The 22,752-nt window shown below is 32.1% G+C and overlaps 1 protein-coding gene across 1 annotated transcript in view; it reads right to left on the bottom strand.

Annotated features, from left to right (window-relative positions):
* LOC129220928 (uncharacterized) overlaps window positions 1-22,486 on the bottom strand; it is a 113,916-nt gene extending 91,430 nt beyond the window's left edge. The window contains exon 1 of the mRNA XM_054855364.1: window positions 21,205-22,486. Within this exon, the coding sequence (XP_054711339.1) occupies window positions 21,205-22,486 (1,282 nt within the window). The remainder of the gene's footprint in view (window positions 1-21,204) is intronic.
* Window positions 22,487-22,752: the final 266 nt, after the last annotated feature.

Genomic DNA, 22,752 nt, shown 5'->3' with positions numbered 1-22,752 from the left:
AGGGAATTTTTGATCAAAAATAACTTCTGAAGAGGGGGGGGGGTGATCAAAACAGTCCTTTCATGTGCATAATCTTCTGTATTAGAATTTGCATTTATGCTGATACCAACTGCTCCGGTGGGTATTCCCCCCCCCCACACACACAAAAAAAAAAACCTTCTTCGCTGCTCCACTGAAACAGAGCATGATGAGTAAAATAACTCAACGTATTATATATTAGTACAGGTAAATACAATAAAAGGAGTTTATAACTCAGCCAACAGCTGTTTTGAGGCTATTAAAAACAAACCTCCTCATCAGTGAATAAAAAAAAATAATAATGGTTCACTTGACCGTTAGTTTTTGGATTTCATGAGCCATTCCTTTCTTTTATACACCAATGAAGAGGCTTGTTTTCAATAGCCACGAAACAGCTGTTTGCTGAGTTTTTAATTTTTTAAGTTGCTTCTATTTGTAACAGTATACTCTTTGACTTATTTTTGGCATTTCAAAAAAAAAAAAGTTCTTCGACTGCTTTTTTTACATAAAGAACACAATGTTGAAAAATTTTAGATAGCTCATCGTCTGATTTACAACTAGGAAACCAGAGCATCGGAAGCGGTAAATATTTCAAGTTCATTATTCTGGTCTGAGAATGTTTATCGTCCCGTTATGGGCGGCGAGACAAGGAACCGAATTCAAATGGAACAATTGAAAACCACTGAATGAATGGAGAAGAAACTGCAAATTTTCTTCTTACAAGGAAAGGTGAAAGTAGTCTAAAATGCGCGTGTCTTTGTGCACGTAGGATTATTAATGGTCAATCTTCTTTCCATACAATTGCTTTTTCGAATTCTTGCTTTTTCCGCAAACGGGAATGTTTTTTATTTTTATTTTTATTTATATTTTTTGTTCTGAAAGTGAGAGTCCACGGTGCTCATTGAAACAGAGGGCAAGTTTACATAGGTTCTTTAGATCTTCGCTAAACCATAAGTATTTTTTTTAGTTGCTGTTCTCTTTGAATGATTTAAATTAGTATTCCTATTTAGTTCTGATGTTAAAGGTAAAAGCAAGCTGATTGAAAAAAACTCACTCATTTGCTTTTGTTCCATTCTACCCTTTGATTAGCCATTTCGAGTTACTTTGAACATTTCTGGGAAACTTTGCACAATTTCAGATTAATGTTTAATTTTAACAAGTAATATTTTTAAAAAAGTAATAATAATAAAGTCAATTCCTGCTTAGGTCAAAAAAGAAAAAAAATATTTTAGTTGCTTCTTATTCATTTTACAATTAATATAAATGTGTATTGTATACACATATGACAGAATCGCAATATTAATTGGCAAAGTAGAAATGAAATAGAAAGTTGCCAAATGAAATAGAAAATTTCAGCGTTCTGAGTTAATATTTTTTAGATCCAAAATTGGACTTTCCAATAAGACTCTTGAAGTCAGTTTTCAATTTAGTACCAGTACGACAGTTTAGTAAAATGCAAATCAATGAAATGAAAGAAGACTATCACCGATGTGGATTAATATTTTGCTTGCTTTTGGAGTACACTACGGCTGTGTAATCAGAAGTACCCACCCATCTTCGAGCACACGCACACACACACACATTTTTATTTTGCTTTCAGGACTGTTCAACAGTAAAAAAAAAAAAAAAATAGAAAACGTTTAAGTTGTTAGTTGCAGTCCAGCCAATTTGAATAATTTTTACGTCTATTTCTGTTCCTCTTTCCCATTTAGGAAACTTGTTGCTGAAACATTACAAAGTTTCCCATACCTAACACTATTCGTGGTTTAGCCGGTTGGAAGAGGTTCTGCTTTTTTTTTCCAGGCCAGAAGGACGAGAAATCCCTGATCCAGTACCCTCTAGTGGTATTTATTTTTAATCGGAACATAGAGAACCTTGCGATCACGACACTGCTAACATTCCCCAGTCATCACTAGCGAACACGGCGGATCTTTGATCAGACAGGCATCGAAATCAGAACTCTCCGGACAGGAGTCCTGCGCCTTTGCCGAAGTCATGTAGTGAAGACAGGAGGATAGCGTTTTTTTTTTTTTTTTTCTCTCGCCCCAGCCGTTGCAGACGCGTGTGCAATTTTACAGTACATATAAGGCAGTGAGAAGCAAAGGGATGTAAGTAGCAAAATTAAAAATTTGGAGATAACCGGTACACATGATAGGTGAACCTCTCCTCTGTCTTGGGGCAAAAGATGATAATAGGACCCCTGGTAGTTGGTGCTGTACAGCATGATTTAGAAGAACTTTTCAATGAAAGTCTACCTAGGACATTATCATTTTACTCGTTTTACACAAAACTTGAAAATGTCCACTTACATCCCTTTGCTTCTCACTGCCTCATATATAACATGTCCTAGTCACCACTAATGAACACGGTGGATCTCCAATCCGTCTGGCATCGAACCCTGGACTCTCCGGCCAAGAGTCCAACGAATTCCCCACGGCCCTGTAGCGAAGTCAGGACAATAAAGCGTTTTTCTTTTCACGCCCCTCCCATTGCAGATGCCAGTGCAATATCACAATACATATGTTCATCTTTCTATAGATGCTTCTGAAAATTAAATAGCTCGCTCGCGCCAAATTTCGCTTCACGTCGCGTGTGACTCTGTTTGTAGCAACCCTGCCTTCGACGCGAGGCTAGGAGCACGCCGGGGGCAAAGCGTGGAGGTCATCGGCGTTTGCAGCGCGGGCCCCTCCCTTACCTGCCGAAGAGGGGGGCAAGAGTTGGAAAAAGACGGAGGGGTAGAAGGCTCCCGGTAGTAAAGAAGTTCAGTGACCATGTTTTCTAAATAGTGCGTTCGATCGCCGATAATGTTTGTCAGCCGGTTATAAGACATTTCCATATTTGTTGGAGAGAAATAGCGTATCCTCACAGCTCCGTAGCTTCCTTTAGCAGAGATTTAACATCGTTTTGGAAAAGGATGTTGACGGTTTTGAGGAAAGTAATTGGACTGTAAATGAAAACTAATTTGCATCAATTAGGGAAAAAATGGTTGTTTAAATATCTATTTGAGCCAGTTTCAATAACTTATTTATTTTAAATTGTTGAAAGACAGGGATTCAAAGAGAAAAAGGATGTGCAAGATACATGTAAACAGACATTATATGCACTAACTCATTAACAAACACATACCAGGGATGGAAAAAAACGTATTTTTTCGCGGGAATAAATCGAGTTTTGGGGAATAAAATTTTGAAAGTTCTAGAATGTTCAGGAAATGTAAACAAATAAAAATTACATTTTTTATTGTAACCTTTGTCATAATAACTTTTAATACGTTTAGTATCCTTACTTTGTGTATACACGAACACATTTCTAATGATGTATTGCGAAGCAATTTGATGGAGACCATATTGCGCAAGTCGCATCAGGCGGCAAGTTAACATTGAACTCTATACTCGTCTATCTCTAACCCTATCTCCTCCAAACTGTCAATATCTTCAACACCGTATACATGAAATTCTAGGTACCGCTGTGAACAGGCTGTCAGAGGAAGACATTCTGACCGTCTCTTCTCGTAAGATCTTTACGTATCGGATGTACTAAATAAAAACTACGCCATTGAAAACATTAATTGTCTCTCGGGTTGTAGCTGAATTTGGAGAAATATCCCCAAGTCTCAGCCACCGAAGGCATTGAGGGCGTTGAAGCAACCTGGGTACACCTTTGAAATAAAAGCCACCAACCCACCATAGGTAGCGAAGAAGATCTGGGGAGCGAAGCAAGCGCGGAGCCTGAAGCTGTAGATTAGCGGTCGCCATTCACCAACGGGCGAGCATTTCATCGAAAATGGCTACCAAAAGCATCAAGTCTCAGTCGCCAAAAGTGGCGACCACATTTTTCTTTATTTGTAAAAATCATATCGTAGATCGTGCTACGACAACATGCTTCAATTCCTGAGACACTCAGCGCAGCAATTGACTAAACCTTGGCAACGTAATTCGGAGTAAACTAACTCTGTACTTATTTTTTGAGCTGAATATATTAAAAAATAAAAAAAATGTCCACCAAAAGACAAAAGTGGTTACCTTTTTTGGTGACATTCAGAATTCCTAGTTTAGAGCTGTAGCTATGAACTGTAGAGCTGTTAGAACAGTGTAAAAAATTGTCAAAGCGTTCTAATGCTTTAGAAGAATATGGTGGAATACATCTAATGTAAATAAATAAAAACAAAAATGAAAAAGATAAATAAAGAAATAAACATTTGTTCGCATTCTTAATTACCCGAGAAAATAGTTTGGAAAAAGAAGTTTTTTTTCTTCTATTTTTACACTTTCTAATAAAAAGCATTTTCGAGCAAACATAACGCTTAACTTTAGCATCAAGTTTCTCGTTGTTTCAAAGGAGCTGCAACTTTTTTCGCAGACCAGTTTCTAATGACGAAATCCGGTAAACCATCTGTGCATTCCATTTTGCCAAAACCTTCGCGAAGCTTGGATCAAGGATCTATTACATTCCAACAGTTATGGTTTTTTCATTGCCAGTTCCGTAAAATGATACCTTTTGGGGATCACCGTATCCACTCGAGCATATCCCCTTTTCTTGTAATGTACGCAATTACATTCTCACTTGTGCGATGCCCGTTATGGTCGCTGGGATGTCTTCCATAAGTGAATTTTCTTCTGCGATTGCATTTTCAATCAAGACCGAGAAGGAAAGAGACCAATTTCCTTAATTTCCATTTCCTTTTCATAGTCACAAATTAGTTCGCATTTTTCTTAGTTAGAATTTGAAGTCGCGGGTTTTACTCTCAGATTCATTGAACCACATGAAATGTTTCATTTCAGATTGTCAATTCATTGTCATTTCAGATTTGATTTCGAAGTCACAAAATTGACAAAAAAAAAATCTTAATGAATGCAAAAAGAAAAATAAAAAGAAAACAGAAAAGAAAAGAGAAGAAAAAGAAAAAAAATGCTTCTATCAAAATGCTAAAATCTACCACGTCGTAATGCGTTTTTCTTTGCATTTTATTAAATGATTTCACTCTCTCACTCCCTAAATAAATAAATAAATAAAACTTTTATGTACTGCTCCATTTGGAAAAATGAATGGTATTTTGTCTTCTGTTCGTAAAATCATGTTGTGAAAATAAATGAGGGACAAAAGGTAAACGCGTACATTCTGTATTTCCAACCGAGTAAGTATTTCTGTTAAAAGTAACAGATTTTGTTTTACTATTACTATTATAATTATTTTTAGGAATAAATTCGCAGTTTCTATCGTTTCAAGTATTAAGTTGAATAAATTAAATGCACAAAATTCTCAAATATTCGATGATTACTGCAAAATTTTGGCTTGGTTACAGTTAATTTAATGAACGTATGTATGATATCTCAAGCAACGAATGAAACGTGCTTAAGTAATAATATTTATAGTAACAAAATTCAGACAATTCTCAAAAATGGAGGGGGAAACACCTCAAAAATTGCAATTTCAAAGATTTTTATCCTCAGCAATGTTGAAAAAGAGAAATATTTAAAATAAATCTTTCATACCCACAGGTTGAAGTCATATCTCATTAATTGGGTATATTTAATTTCTTTTCAAAAGTTGCAACCCAATTCTGACGAGCTTGATCCGTGATACCTAATCTAGATCAATATCATCACGAAAAAGTACAAAGCTCCTTGTTATAGTTGGTTTCTTCTACATAATGAAAAACGAAAGGCCAAGGTTAATACATAAAATATGCTCGTAAATGGCCTGACTAAGTAAAGAAGGAAATGTGCTTAACCCTCTGGGATATTTGTGGAATATTCAAACTGCCTTCCAGTCAGTGTCCTTTGGCCTCGCACAAATTTTCGAGAGAAAAAATGCTGATGATTACACATTTGTTTTTTGTTGCATAAGAAAAACAGGTAAAATTCATTTGATTTTAATGAGCTTTCTCAATTAACGCTAAGAGTACATAAAAACTATCTATTAAAGTAGGGCAACAGTTAAGAACTAACTAAAAACTGCGGCACAGATAAGTTTTAGTTCAACTGATTAAATTAATTTTTGTCCTTTATAACTTTTTGATTGACCTTTCATCCAGTGGTTGAAAAAAAGGAGGAACGCTTATGTGTACAAACATAAGATAGATTAAATTTAAAAGACATTCAAATAAAAAGTAGGGAGACGATGAGAGAAAAAAAAAAAGTTCATTTGACTGCACCATTTATTTTTATCTTGAAGCTTTTCACTTTGAACGTTTTTACACCTCAGAAATCATGGTAAAACAATCATAAAAATATCGGCTGTACTCTGTACATCAATTACTATAGCAAGATATTGATTTAGTATGTAAAAATCTAAATAACATATTTGTAAAACGTTGATGATTAACATGGAGTTTAATGTGAAAACATAACAATGAGAAGAAAATTTTGACATAGAAATGATGTAACTTAATTTCACTAGACTCACACAAGTAGTTGAAACTGCATTCGATATTTATTGCTTGCTCCCATTATTTTTGCAAGCATACACATTCAAATTTAATCATTTGCTGTAGTGGGTGACGACATTACAATTTCAGTGTCTTACCTATGTATCTCTTATTCGCCTTAACTTACTTCTACTGAACTTTATAGACACATTACATTTTTAGGTGGGTGACCTGATTTTCTATGCGACAGTTTTCCTAAAATGGCCTGACTTTAGAACGTAAATTCTGAATGATTAAATCTTCAAAAGTGCAACGCTTTTTTTAAATGTTAAATATTTTTCAAGTCTTTAGCAGGAGTAATTTGGAATCATATTACATATTTATGCTGGATAAAAAGATACATTTCAAAGCATTCCGTTTCACTTTATTTCTTTTATAGATTTTCTTAAGTTTTTCACTAACTTTATAGCTCGACTTAAAGACAGGAAAGGAAAAAGGGGGAGTTTAATTGCTCCTCTTCCCCCTCTCACTGAAAATCAAAAGTCCTTTTTTTCATATCTGCACCTGCCACTGACTAAAGAGGGTCAGAGAAGGAAACAATATTTTGAATTTGAATTCCTGATTATAATCTGATAAATTTCTAAACTGATTATAAAATGCATCATTCCATTTTGATCCATTTTTTTTTCTCTGTTATTTTAACGCAACCTACACTCGGTAAGAAATAAAATATTTTTAGCCCTTTTTCAGTTGATACTTGAAGTACTCCACCGATTAGACAGGTTCATCTCTTCAAACGTCATTCAAAATTTTCTCCATTTTCTTGGTCTAAAGACGGCCATTTCTAGAGTTTAAACTTTTAAATAAAATCGTTTCATCGGTTTTACTAAATAATATAGAGCTATCTACGAGCTATCATGGTTCGAAGACGACCATTCTGATTTTCCTTTTTAATTTTAAATGAAAGCATTTCATCGTGTTTACTAAATAATATAGAGCTATCTACGACTTATCTGGTCCATAGACGACCATTTCTATTTTTTAAACTTTTTAATGCATTCGCGTCATTGGTTGTACTAAATAATATAGAGCTATCTGTGCGTTATGGTGGTCGAAAGATGACTTTTCCTATTTTTTAAACATTTTAAATAGAATCGTTTCATCGGTTTTACCAAATAATATAGAGCTATCTACGAGCTATCGTGGTCCAAAGACGACCATTCCTATTTTTAAGATTTTAAATGTAATATTTTCATCGATTTCACTAAATAATGTAGAGCAATCTACGAGTTATCGTGTTCCAAAGACAGCCATTCCTATCTTAAAATTTTAACATATGATCGGTTTTATTAATTAACTACGAGTTATTGTGATTTCAAAACTTTGAATAATAATTAACGAAGTATCTTATCAACAACAAGAATCTTTATCTTACAGTCGTTTCTCATCACGGCCAAGCATAAATGTGTATACATTAAGAAATAAAAATAAACAAACTCCCATGTTGGTAATAGGTGCAAAACCTTAGTAGGTGAACATAAATCGTGCCAAAATCGAATCAAAAACGTCACCTTATAAAAATCAACGTTTATTTGTTGAGGAAAACTTAGTTTTCAAGCAACTTAGAATAAGGAAATATTTGGAAAATATCAACCCAATTAATTATGGTTTTATAGGCCATTCCATAAATAAGTTAAAGTTATCGGACTCATCTTTAAACGAGGAGCACCGCTCGAAGCGTAAGCTAAAAGGATATGTTTAAAGAAAAGACTTTATAGTTTTAGCCCAAAGAAATGCTGTTGGAAATCATAAAATCTGGAAAATTGGCGGTTTTTTTTTATTGCATAAAAACATAGTAGATCAATGCTCTAGTTATTTTATCGTAAATACCAAGCCGAATGGCCTAACGAAATAGTTCGGTAGATCATGTTGTTATACTTTTTATTCTTTCGTGTGTTCTTTCTGCGACAGAAAACTTTATCAACACACAGATTGATGAACTGGTATTTTTTAACATACTTTTCAGAGTTTAGTCAACGTTTGAGTCGGTTACAAAAATATAGTAGCTTTTGTGCGCGAGGAATTTTCAATGAGTTCTTAATCAAAACACAGATAGTTTCAAAGTCATTGAAAAAAAAGGAAATGCGTTTTATAGTTTTTATAATTGCACGGTTTATTGTATGGTTTGACATACTAAGGCGTTCGTCTTACTTTTCTGATTCCAGTTATGCACCTCTGCTTTAGTCAGGGTAAATCAGAATATGAATATTACTTGCATAGAAGCTATGTATTGTTAGCAATTTATTCATTAATACTTACCGAATACATAACATAAATTATAGCATTGTTTACTTATTATTACTGTACGAGTAAAGAATATTTCAATTACAGAATTTAATTGCATTTTAATCGTATTTCATTTTTTTATAGTTTATACTTTCAAAATTCTTGGAATGCCTTTTTGTGGTTAAAAAACTGCAAAGTATGCGACTCTAACAGAGAACATTTTCAGTTCAATCTCTAACAGAAGAGAGTTGAAAGGTATGTGATAGCGCTGCATTTTTGCCGAAACAAAATGAAAAATTATCGCTAGTTTTTTCAGTAGATGTCGCAGAGTTTGACATTTGCAGCTACATTTACTGCAGAAGCTAGAAATACTTTCTCACAAATTTAGGCTTAAATTTAGTGTTGTTCTACTCCTCCTCTTGTCCCGTTTCTTCCCGACTTTCTCCTAGCTGTTTGAAAAAGCATACAAGAGGAATAAGACGGCAGATGAAATGGGACAGCTTCATTTATGCCGAAGCAAAAGGTAAAAATTATTTCTAGTTTGTGCTATTGATGTGGCAGAGTAGAATAGCGCAAGGGTCTAAAACTGCTAAAGCTACTGGACAAGCAAGAAATCTTTTTTTTTTTTTTTTCACATTTTATATTAGAATAAACGCATCTGTCCAGTTTCTTCCATTTCCAATTCCTGTAAAAATTTCCCAAGTACTCGTATAAGATTTTTTCGATTTTTTTAAAATAAATTATTCCACAATGTCTTTTTAAGCATCCACTGTTATAATTATTTCCAAGATAGATATAAATTTTGTAAAATGTTATACTACTTTACAACTATCCAGCTTGAAAAGTTGTATCTTTGTATGTGGGGATAATATATGCACATGACCTAAACTTTGAGAAGAGTGGTAAAGAAACAAGACACCATTGTAAATGTTAGTTTCTCAAAAACCTCCAGGTTATTTGGACAGGCAATGAGACAAGCTTTATTGGAACACCGGCAAAAGAATCAACTAGTTCTCCGGCACAAATTACAGAATTGCGCCACTGAAAGGCCGTCGAGCAGTCTTTCAACCAAAACAATTACCATGAGTAAAGCAGATAAACGACGTAGTGCCATCTTCATCGGAACAATCTAAGAAATGATAAACATCTTCTCCAGTGAAGCATGGAACAGCTCGATACAAAAGTATCTCCCACGCATTCATTCCGGTAAAAAATGACGAAGTTTTCGTTCCTTTTTTTTTCTTCTTTGAAACACTGGATAATTACTACGAGTAGGAAGTCGGCTTTTATCCAGTTAGTGACATCTCGAGTACAATAAACACGTTCGTTGAACTGCTTTCGGAACTCAGGCATGTGTCGCTGGTGTTTCTTTGATTCTTCCTTATCAAAATTTGGTTCAAAACTAATACACACTTCCCGAACCTGATAGTATTACTCCATGATTTCAAATGAACTTCATGATTTAACAGCAGGAGAAATAATTTGCTACAGAAAATAATCAGAGGACTGGCAGGAGGGTTCGAATGTGGGATGTAAAAGTTAGGCGTCATTGGAGCTTAACTTTTTCATTTGATGTTTTCTTGTTAAAGTTTGGTCAGAAACTGATTCACCCTTCCTGTATCTGACAGTATTGCGCCATGATTTCAAATGAACTGTATCATTTAACAGTAGGCACATAATTTACTCCAGAAAATAATCTGTATCCTGGCAGCAGAATTCGAAATTAGGATATACACATTAGGCTTCATTGACCTGATCTCTTTTGTTTGATTCGTGCTTGTTAAGGTTGAGTTCAAAACTGATCCACTCATTCTACGTCTCATAATGTTTCCATATGATTTCAAATGAATTGTTTTATTTAACAGTAGGAAAAATCATTTACCCCGAAAAATAGTCTAATCCCAGGCAGCAGGGTTCGAAATTAGAATATAAAAATAAGGCACCCTTCGCGCCTAGTTTTTTTTTTTTTTTTCAGTCGGCAAAATGTTCCAGTTTGGTGTGATTTAAAAATAATTTAAATAGCTGAAGCAGAGCCTCCAATTTCTGACTCGCACGATAGTCATGGTATTTAAAAAAATTCTGTCATATAAACGAAGAAAATGTTGCCTATATGTAATTGGAAACTATTACAGCCTTAACAATAAAATAAATTGGCGAATTATTGAATTCACCATGAAAAGCTTTTGTGAAGTTGCAATATCAGTTAAGTGTGCGCATATACACAAACATTCAGATTCAGTCTAGCTCACACGGAGAAAGAGGTCCTCACTATTTAACCACAAATGAGCGGAACCCTCATAACCCAATATACGTGTCCATTTAGCAATTTGTGACTGATTCTAGCTTAAAGTTGTTTTGCTTATGTATCTATTGCTTGAGAGTGATTAAGTGTCCCAAAAGAGAATTCTGCAAATGTGCTAAGGATCGGGTACTTGAAGCTTGAAGGAATATAAGAAATTGATTTGAAGAAGCAAGTTATAGACTTACTACAAAAAAAAAAAAAAAAAAAAAAAAAAAAAAAAAAAACAACAACGAACAATTACTTATTGCGCATAATGTATAAAACTCTTAAACATTAACAACTGGGAGTTAAACTATGATCGTTTGATAAATCTTTTTAATGAAAGTTAAGTGTGAAACATGAGGATTGAATGTGAATTCATAGTCGTTAATCTATTTTTAGTTGCAGAATATAACGATGTATTACTTTCAGAGCAGAGAACAGTAATATAAAATGTTGTACGCCATGCAACACTTTCTCATGAAAAGCGAACTTAACGATCCCTTTGTTAGCTTGAGCAGCGCGAATCGGAATGAGCACTGACTCACGGGAGGAGTAGGGGGCTGTGGAGCACACATCTGTCGACTTTTCTTAGCAAAAAGTTTCCAAAGGCGGGATTTTTATTTGGGCAAAATCTCTCTAAATTAGACACTGAAAGTTCTTTCCAAAATTGAGTATACAGGGATCCTTAGTACTGTGGCACACAATTAAAAAAAAATTATGCTTCTGTCTGATGCCTCTGAGAGAATGATGAGCGTATTTAGATATTGTAATTGCTGATATTCGCTAATTATTAAAAAAGACTATTCGTTTTTGCAGAGTCAGAGAGAAACAACCCGTTTTTTTTTCTGTTTCATTTTGATTCTTTAGCATTATGTATTAATTTTGATTTTTTTTCAAAACACACAGCTTTTATTTACATTTCAGCCACGGGATTTTTCACTTTAAATCCAATCGATATTTTTTGCAAATTTCTAATTTTTATTTTAAGAATATATTTAAAAATTGTGTTCGCATAATTCCCGTCAAGTTCAATAAAATATAAAGCTTGAATAGACAATAAATTTATGTTTTTTAGTAAGTGCAGCATTTATTTTACATACTTTAGAAAAAATATTCCACCATTATTTACATTTCAGCCCTTTTCGTGCAATTCCGCTAGTAGTTCTCAAAAAGAAAGAATTCTTGATTTCTCCTCTGCAATTTTTAGAAATTCGTAAACATTCATCATTTAGTAATGGAAAGTTTATTAATTTTATAATGACGAATCTTTATTGAAAAATGACCAATATAATAATAGCTTCGGCAATGAATAGTGTTTCGCAACAATGAAAGAATTTAATTCTTATCTAAAAATCGCTAAGTACAAAATGTGTATTTTAAAGAATAAAAAAAGTTGTATAAAAACCTTAAAAAGCAAAGTTGTATAAAAAACTTAAAAAGAAGAGGTTTTTTAAATATTCTGTTTGTTGTAAGTAACCGAACAAAACTGCCCGTCACATGTTTTAAATTTCTACTTTTACAATTGTGGTACTTGAAAATTACATTGCATTTTTTTTAAGGAAAAAAATGTTTTTCATTTATTAGGGACCACCCATCAATCTATGAGCGGTGTTAGAACAGCAATAATAGATGTACTGAATTTTTTTTTATTCTTTTTAAAGAGCGAGCAAAAAAAAAAAAAAGTTTTACAGCTTATACGCAATTTTTAGTAAAATTTTACTGCATTTAAAAATACATTGCATATTTAAAAAAAAATATTACACCGCATACATTTATTAGCAATTACTATAACTAAACAATGCAACATTCGAAAAATACTTGCTCTATTTACCAAAGGCTGGTTCAAATAATTACCAGGTTAAGTAAGTAAAATGGATTACCCATTCTGGTCTTATTTTTTTCATGTAGTATAAGATTGAGTATGAGAAAACATAATGCACAGAAATAACAAACACAGTCCCAATGACTTTCCATTGAGAAACCAGCAGAAGCTTGAATCATACATTCTATTTTGCTATTTCTTTATTAACGTGTTCTTTTATATCAACCTATTCATACATTATTACACCCGTGCATTTTATATCAGCAGAATGCTTCATCGTATGAAATCTCTTCTGACTGAATTTCGATTATTGATTTAAAAAAAAAAGTATTTATTTGTTTTAAACTCAAATTCTATAGTAGTATGAGTCAAACAGTAATTAAACTCGAATACATGACTCAATTGAGTTTTCGAAATGACATTAACTAAACTGTTTGGAATATTAGCTCCAATTCACAAAAAGCAAAAGATTTTCATTGAAAAGCATAAAAGAGTTGAAAAAGGTTTTTTAGTAACCAATCAATATTATAAAAAACGCTCTATACAAGTCCATTAATTATTTAAAACAAGTATTAAAACCCTAAGCAGTAATATTTATGATTAATATAATTTATTATACGTTTCATTTAACAATATTTTTAATGCTGTCCTTCCTTTAAAATTCCATTAAAAATCATTGAATTTCACGTAGTTAACTGCAGTTAATAATCTTTGTTGAGTTGCTGAATTAGATTTTATCTTCTAACAAACCATCTGTGATTTTTAAAAAAAAAAATGCATGACGTATTTTATAGTACAGTGACATAAGTTTGAGAAAAAAAAAAGTATTACGAACATTTTTGCTTAAACTAAATGCTAATACACTGAAAGACTTAATTGGTGCGTAATGTTTGACCGGAATGCAGTAGGCGTTTTACACAATTGTGCTTTCAGTTAGAAAGTGATAAAGCAGATAAAAATTTACATACTTTACCATTTGGAATGTCATATATATGCCAACATATTGAACGCTATTTCAATCCACGACTCTTTTAGGGATTAAAATCAAATTAAGATAAAAAATACTACATCACTTACGAAAATAGATAGATTTCTTTGATTTCAATCCACGACTCTTTTAGGGATTAAAATCAAATTAAGATAAAAAATACTACATCACTTACGAAAATAGATAGATTTCTTTGATATTGCTCAGTTTCAAGTCATTATCTATTTCTTTTACAAGATGTAAAAAAAAAAAAAAAAAAAAACAGAAGCGATTTTGTTTGTTTGACCTATTTAATGGAAATCTCTCACAATATTCATGTTATCACAATCCCTTTTAGCGACTTCATACCATGAGCATGAGTTTACACCAACAAAAAAATATTCAATTTGCCTTTGCAGTATAGCACCTTCAATACTTTCAAAGTGATTTAAAAGAAGGAAAACTAATCTAAAATCCACTTTCGGAACCCCAGAACCATAACGTTCTCATGCAGGAGGAAAAAGAATAGTTTGAGGATGGTCTTTTGTTAATTTTTCGATAGCACAAGCAAGGAAACAACTCAGCCGTGTAAAAATAATGGCAGTGATGCGCACGTGAAGACGCCATTGGATGTTGCGAGAAAAATGGCAATTTCGATAATTGCACGGGAAATACTGTTCATCGCACAATGATTGCAAGATAATCATGCATTTGAATGTGTGCTTGCACGTGTTTCTACATTCTGTGAAAAAACTTATCTATGTCTTTGTTTTTCTTAACAAGAAGAGACTATTGTGCATTTTAATGAAATTGTTTTTATATCTTTCTGTATGCAAATGTCATTGTTTGCTAAAAAGCTTACAAATTGGGAAATAGTAAATTTTAAATTCCATTTATTTGTTTGCTTACCAATCTATCTATGTTTTGAGCTTGGGACTTTTTGAATGATGGTACTTAATAAATTTTCTACATATGCACGAATTTTATGTAAGAATATTTTCTTTAACAGAAAACAATTGAGCAGGTCAATGCACATTTGAGGCAAAGAGATACAAAGGTATGAAAAGGGGCTTTTTAAAATTTTGAATAAATGCGTTTAAAGTTCAGATCCTAGGTAGGGTTTCATTGATTTGTTTTCTAAATCGCGCTCTATAGCAACATATAACAGGGCTGCTCGTACTATTTCTTGCACAAAAGCAGAGTAGAGGTTCTGCAATTTGTGCTAGCTATCTTCAAATTTTTAGTTTTGTCATTTACATTCCTTTGCTTCTCATTGCTTTATTTGAGAAATGAAAATCAAAAAATCTTTATAGTATAATATGCTTTTTTAAATTTGAACGATATCAAAAATGGCAATATGAGTACAAACGTTGACAATTTAATATTTTGGTTTACTCTTTTTTAATTTCGCCTGCTAGTTTTATTTCAAACTCTAAATACATATTTTTTTGGTTATTTCAATTAAGTTCATTTTCCATCAATTTTAATGTCTTAGATTTTTAGAGATGTTTCTAACATATTCATTTAAAAACAATATTACAACTGCTTGGAGTCGCACAACATCAAAAATGTGCTTACAAATTGAATGCTACTTGACATCCATGCAGTTATTAACTGTTTTTAAATTTTTTTTGTCTCTGTCGGTTCTTGAAAATAAATTACTGAAACTGCAAATGTGTTCTTTTTTTTTAATTTCAATTTTATATTTTATGGATAGCCATTAGTAAAACCTTTTTTTAAGAATCTAAACCTTCTCTAGAAAAATATTTTCTATGAAAGCCTAGCTATGGCTTGAACTCAAATCTTTAATAATCCACTTATATCCTTTTGCTTCTCACTGCTTCATTTTATGTATATACATTATGTTGACTAGCTTCTTTTCCTTTTATAATAAACCAAAATGTTTCAAAATAGGAGTAATGAAGTATATAAGGTACGTTTTTCATGTATTTTTTGAATTTTTTAATGAAAATTAGAAAAAGTAATCTCTGCTCCAGATACAACTGAATCTACTAATGTGCCTAGTATACAATTAGTCGCGAATCATTTTTACCCCCACAAGTATTCAACTAAAAACTAAACAAATATTATTAAAATGAGTTTAAAGAAAAACTAAGGAAATAAACGAACAACCTTGAAATCTGAAATTAAGGCAGCAGAAACTATTTAAGTTGATGTTTGTATGTTGCAAAAGGTTCTTCTTCGAAAAAACCAATACAACGTGAGAAGAGCTGAAGGTGCGTGTCGGGTATGTCGAATGTTCTGCAATTTCGGTTCATTCCCATGATAGAATGGGCATCATTGAACTGTGCGGAGATGAGCAAGAGCTTTACATCTAATCATTGCTCATGCGTGGAAGATATTCTTGAACAAAATGTACTCGCGGTCTTCGTATACCAAGAGCATATTTTAATCAGTAAATCATCTGGATATTTTGATTTAAATTGGAGGAAATGTTTCGCGTATCATGATTAAGATTTATTCCACAAGTAGATTACCTACATATTATTGAATTTATTTTAAATGAAATGAATATTTTGCCATAAAATCTATCGGTATAAGTAAAACCCTAAGAAGGATTTATTTATTTATAATACTCACCTGTTTAAAAAGGAAAATGAATATTCCTTTTCTTTCCCCTCTGATTTTTTTTTGATTGAACAGATAGAATGATTTTACGTATATATCTCTGCAGGGAAAAAATGTTCAGGAAGTGGTATTTATTTCAAAGTAATTCTGAATTATCTTCAAAATGAGATAGAGGAATTTAACTATATTTAATTTGCCGTTAGAATTATGAGTTCAATTAGGGTTTCTGCGATTTTTAGTGAAAATACTATTGTACTTGAAACAATATGATGTGTTACGTTCATAATATTGAATGATGATTTTAAATATTCTACTGTGAACATAAAACCGACCAAACTCCTGAAGATTTATTCTGCTATTGATTCAACAAGAGATTAAAAAATCTGAAATTGCTAAAAGTTTCAACATCAATAAATAAATATAAAACTGCGAAATAACTATCCCAGTCTCAATTGAAGAATGTAGTATGTGTCGGTGATGATTTTTAAAATTGTCGGTTTTGTGCATTTATATGCACTAACGTCAAAAGAGAAGAAAATATGCAAATGTGTATGCATTTGCATAAAATTCGGGCCTTACATAAGAGAAATTCATTTGTCGTGTTTCAGTCGCATTGAAAACGCAAAAAAACAATTTTTTGTTTTTGTACTATATACTAAAAGTTTTTACAATCAGTTAAAATATTTCATGTTTCAAATATTGTTTACTGGAGCCAAAATTTATTAAAAACATAATTAATCACTTAAAAACAAATTAGTTTTCGGTTGAAGCATTCCTTGTTACTTCAAAGAATGATATAAAAGTGGTAAAATATCAGAAAAAAAAGACATAATCTGAAGCATTTTGTTGGAAAGCTTTTATTATAAAATATAGAGGGAAAAAAAAGATAAGATCTGTGAATCCTCAAAAATGACGTACCGAATAAGCTTTTAAGAAAAGCTTCAATATAATTTTTAAATAATATTTCCTTTATATCGTAGGCAGCTTTATCAGAATATATCTTAAAATTTTTAGCACAAACGCATTTTGTAAAAGAAAATCACGACGATTTCACGCGACATCGTAAAAGTCATATCCCTGCTTTTTGTTTTATCATTGTTAATTTTTTCAGCGTATTATTATTTTTTTTTTTTTTTTGTAAATACACAACTTATAGTAAAGAATAAACGATATTTCTAACCAGAGATATTTTTAACGCTTTTATGAGCGAATTTTACACATTGAAAATCGGAAATACGCATAAAAAATTTATCCAAGTGCAATTTCACGCTTCGTATTTCGCAAAAAGAAAAAAAAAACACATCGTGGAAAACGACGGGGGAAAGAAATTAGAGTTTTTATAATTTTACATTTGAATGTTTTGTTATTTTTATAATTTATAAATCTAAATCATTCTAATTGTACAAAACCAGAATAATACTCATTTCTTCTTTCCTAGCGATTGATGAAATCATCAATAGAAATTTACTGTTTTAGTTATTTATTTATCTATTTCTTATTGAATTTATCACTACGTATTATGGCCTTCACTGTTCTCGTAAATTTTACTCCTCCAAAACAAAATTTACTCCTTCAAAATGTGTCAAGGATGGTTTCATACTTCAAAGAAAATTAAGATTTTTCTTTCGATCAAACAGCAATCAGATTTGATTCCAGTAAGTTTACGTGATATATTTATTTAGTTGTGAATTTATTAATATTCAGAAAAATCGATTACTGCTCACAACGTCCAGCAAATTTCATGCAACATAATATGTAATGATATTTAAAATTTAAAGCAGCTTATAAAGTAAAACTTTCGACAATTGAACGAACTGATAGCCTTGGTAGTCTTTACTAATGATAAAGCTGAAAGTCTCTCTGTCTGGATGTCCGGAGGATGCCTGGATGTCCGGAGGATATGTGGATGTCTGTAAGATGTCTGGATCTCTGTGACGGGCATAGCGCCTAGACCGTTCGGCCGATTTTCATGAAATTTGGCACAAAGTTAGTTTGTAGTATGGGGGTGCGCACTTTGAAGAGATTTCTTGAGAATTAGATGTGATTCTTTTTCGATTCCATTTTTAAGAACAAAATTATCATAAGACGGACAAGTAAATTACGAAATTATCATAACGTGGAACCGTAACATGGGTGCAAGCCAATTAGCGAGAAAATTCACATTACATTATTTGTAAATACACAGGCGAACCAAAAGACCTTTTAATTTTTTATTACGGACAAAGCCGTGCGGGTGCCAGTAGTGATAAATATACATATTTATTACTTGATGCACTATCGAAATTTTAATAGTTGATTTATTTTTCTCAAGTTTAATTTATTTGATGTGTTCTACCAAAAAGCTACAGTTTCAGCAAAAACTTAATTCTAAAAGATTAGTGGTACTGATAGACTAAAAAAAAAAAAAAAAACTAAGAAGAAGTATATGGATGCTTAAGATATCAAACCTCCTATATTAAAAACGGTAATTTTACAGGGTCATTCAAAAACTTTTTATTTTTCTTTCTAGATATCAGTAAAATCAAATCACAACTCATTATCCTGCAATTTTTTATGGGAAGAAATGACATAGGTTATAGGAGGTTGGAAACTGATGTAAAAGTGTAAAAACATCATGCTTGTGGGAAAAAAAAGATATTCAGATATTCAAATATAATTTTAATTTATTATATGCTTTACACCATTTTTTGGTCCCATCATAAAATTTAAGTGCACGCATACTAATTTTGATACAACTTAGTTTTTCTTTACACATCGTGCATATTATTTTTTCAGTATGAAAAGAGAGAGCCTTATATTTCATAAATCAACATTGACTTTTCTTTCAACAGCAGACATCCCTTTCTCTCTCTCTCGATTCTCTAAGGCTCCGTTAGGCCAATACCAAATTTTTGAAGGTTAAATCAGTTTCTGAAGCTAAAACTTGACGTTTGTAAAACGAAACCAAGTAAATTGCAAGATGCCACATTTGGTATACAATTTCTATTAAATAATTTTCGAGTTTAATTTAATTAACTCTTGATATATTTTCACCTAATTTAAATGTTTGAATGCTTTTCATCGGAGCACATGCAAATTGCTTGACTTTCAGTTAATAATAAGAAGTGTTTGAGGTAATAGGATTAATTAGATCAAAGATAAGATAGAATGTCAAAACTAGAAGATTTTTTTAAAATGTTAGCTATGTTGCTAACGCTGTTGCGTGGATTATAAATAAGATATATGGGTTAGGTTTGTATAAGTTATGCCATATAGAGAACCAGTGGAATGTACTTTAGTTTTTATGTGTGTAATTTCTGTATTGTATCTCGTAATTAAATGTTATTTAATTTTAATCACCTTTATTTATTTATTTATTTATTTATTTATTTTTTTTTTTTGAGAGAACAGAAAAAACATTGACGAAAAAAGTTTCTTTAAGACAAAATTAGAGACATAAATAAACTTTGTAAAGTTAACATAATAAAAGATTTGTTTCCCCAAACTATTCGGCATAATGTTTCATTAAAATCTAACTATTAGTGTTATTCTTAAAACCTCCCTCTTATTGTTTCAGGGTTCTCCCGCCCTCCCTGTCCAAAATATTCGTACAGGAGATTTATATGATTAACTATGTTCTCATGTCCTGAAACATGAAACTAAAAACATGTACAGAATCTCAAAAATTTAAAAACAGATTTCGCCTTAAAAAATAGTTATACGGTTTACGAAAAAGTTAGAATTTTGTCCGTAGATTTTAATGTAAAAATATTTAAAATTGTTCAAAAAACATCCTTAAGACAGCGGAATAACAATAAAAAAAGTGTACATGCCTGTTGTAAAGTGTTTTTTTTTCAACAAAGTTTGTTCGATTTAAATCTGAGAGTTTAAAAAGGGGAAGAGAGACAAAGGAAATTTAAAATTTTCAGCTTCAGAATTGATAATTCAACTTATCTTGTGTTCAAATTATAAAATTAAATAAATAAAAATCTCTTAGTATACAGTCACTTAATAGTTTGACATCAGTAAGACTAGAAATGATAAAAGATTACCAGTGCACAAACATTTGTATAATATCTTATATTAACCCTTTAACCTAAGTATCATGATGTACAACGTAACATCCAATAAAAAAATTTTTCAACGACATGAAAAATAGTTAAGTTCCTCTTTCAGAATTTTATTAGGGACCAGTTTATCAATGAAAAATAATATCTAAGTATTACAGGTACATTCTTTTAAACTGAATTGAATAATTAAAACTTATATCAAATGAGTATCTATAATATTAACCAAAATATTTTTTTAAAACTAGTACTAAATACAAAAGGGGAAATAAAGAAAGTTTCCTGGACACACAATAAACGCATAAAAGTAATAATTTAAGATTATTCTTTAAACAGAATAAAATCACTTTTGAAATTGCATGCAGTTTATTGAAATTCAAAAAGGAAAATGAGAAAATCAAACACTGCCCAGGAGGTCTAAATGCATCCCAGAAATTTATAGGCAAGAAATGAAATATTTTTGTGCGATGTTTTTCTTTTTGTTTTATGCTTTTAGTTAATACTAAATGTGCGTAACTAAAGGTTAAGTATACTACGTTCTGGGCTCTATAAAAACTGTTCGCTAAAGCTCATCTTTACCAAATAAATCTTTCTGGTTATTTTAGAATTTAAAAATCTTTTTCACTAAAATTTTAATGAAACAAAAGTTTTATTTTCATGCCCCAAACATCCATGAAAAAGTTGCATACTTTGCTGGGCTTCAAGGTGTGCAATTTAGTATAGATTAAAAACATATTTCAAAAATATTTTTTGAATAATTGTGTTTATAAAAAGGCGAATTTATAAAATTATTTTCAATTAAAACATATTCAAAACAATGCTTACCGTGACATGTGTTGTTCTGAGGATTGCACTGCAGTCCAAACTCTTCGTCACAAGGTTCTCCAGGAGAGCAGGACTGTCCTGATTGTCCGGCACAAACAAATCTACAGGGGCAGTTAGGGTCAGCAGTTGTTCGTTCTCCTACACATGCCGAAGACTCAAATGGTCTCTTTGGTTCATCACACAAACACCGATCACCAGAATTCTCCAATTTCATTTGCTTCTTCTGGCGCGATATGAAACTTTCTTCATCCTCGCTTTTGGATGAATTTGTGTCCTCTAAATCATTGCTCAAAGTAATATTTTTATCATCTTTCGTAACAATATCTTCCGGCATAACTGTTGAGGAGCCATCAAACTTCATTTCTGAGCTGTCCAAATTGTTAGATTTCTTCATTTCATTATTTGTGTCTTCATGAATATTCAAAGTATCTGTCACGGTCATTGGAGCATTGTCTTCCGTGGTACTTACAGCAGTAGGGAGTGTTGTAAATTCTATTTCCTTCTGCTTTTCTGTTGTTGTTTCATCATCAGATGGCATTTCGGAAGTTATATGAGTTGTAGGATGTGTACTATCCTCTATTGTTTCAACTTCTGTTTGTAAAGTTGTTGTTTTTAATTGATGGCTTAACAGTGTTGTTGTTTCTGTAACTTGATTTTCATTTGAAGGTTCCGTTTCAGTGTTTTCCAGGACTTCGTTTTTTATTGTAGTTGTATCATCTGGTAAATTTGTAGAAGTCATTTCTTGGTTGTACGTCTTAGGCACTTCTTCATCTTCTGCTGTTTTAGCCATAGTTTCATCAAACTGTGTTGAATCTACTAGAGAAGCCTCAGTTTCTGTCATTGAATGCACGGAATCAGGAATACTTGTTGTAATTTCCGGAATTTGTTCAGGAGTAACAACTTCTGTAGTTAATTCTTCACTCATATTCCTATCTTTTTTCTTGAACAATGGCTTATTTTTCTTCTTCGTGTCCTTTTTAAGCTCGGTTTTATCTGTCGTTAAACCTAGAGTTTTATTATTTTCATCAACATTCGTCGATTCATTCTCATGAATAGTCACTTCCGTCGGAATATGCTCTTCCTCAATCACCCTATGGTCACTATGTGGAGTTTCAGATGTTCTTAAATCAGTTCTAGAATCCAAATGCCCACCACGAGTTTCTAAGTTCATATTTGCTTCAACATCAAGTCCTTTCTCATCGTGCACAACACCATGTTCTACGTGTTCAGTAGACACCACAAAACTGAAGCACAAAACCGCAATAAGTACAAGACGAATCATTTTCGTCAGCATAACAGTAACTTTACTCAGAACCACAAATTGAAAAAGTTAAAGATTCACTTTGAAATTCATGACACAAACGTTCAATCACAAATCACTCCACCACACCCGATTCATCAATAAATATTTTCAACCAACTAATCCAATGTCCATCCAGCTGAAAATCTTCAAGCAACTTATTGTGAGCGAATCTTGCACTGCTTGCATCAACCACGCGGTACGATCTTGAAAAAGTTTCGGCACATAAACATCGCCGGGACAACAGC

The sequence above is a fragment of the Uloborus diversus genome, chromosome 4 (assembly GCF_026930045.1).
Source record: "Uloborus diversus isolate 005 chromosome 4, Udiv.v.3.1, whole genome shotgun sequence".
In the NCBI taxonomy this organism is placed as follows: Eukaryota; Metazoa; Arthropoda; class Arachnida; order Araneae; family Uloboridae; genus Uloborus; species Uloborus diversus.
The sequence above is the reverse complement of the archived record's forward strand: the minus strand, read 5'-3'. Positions and strand labels throughout refer to the sequence as shown.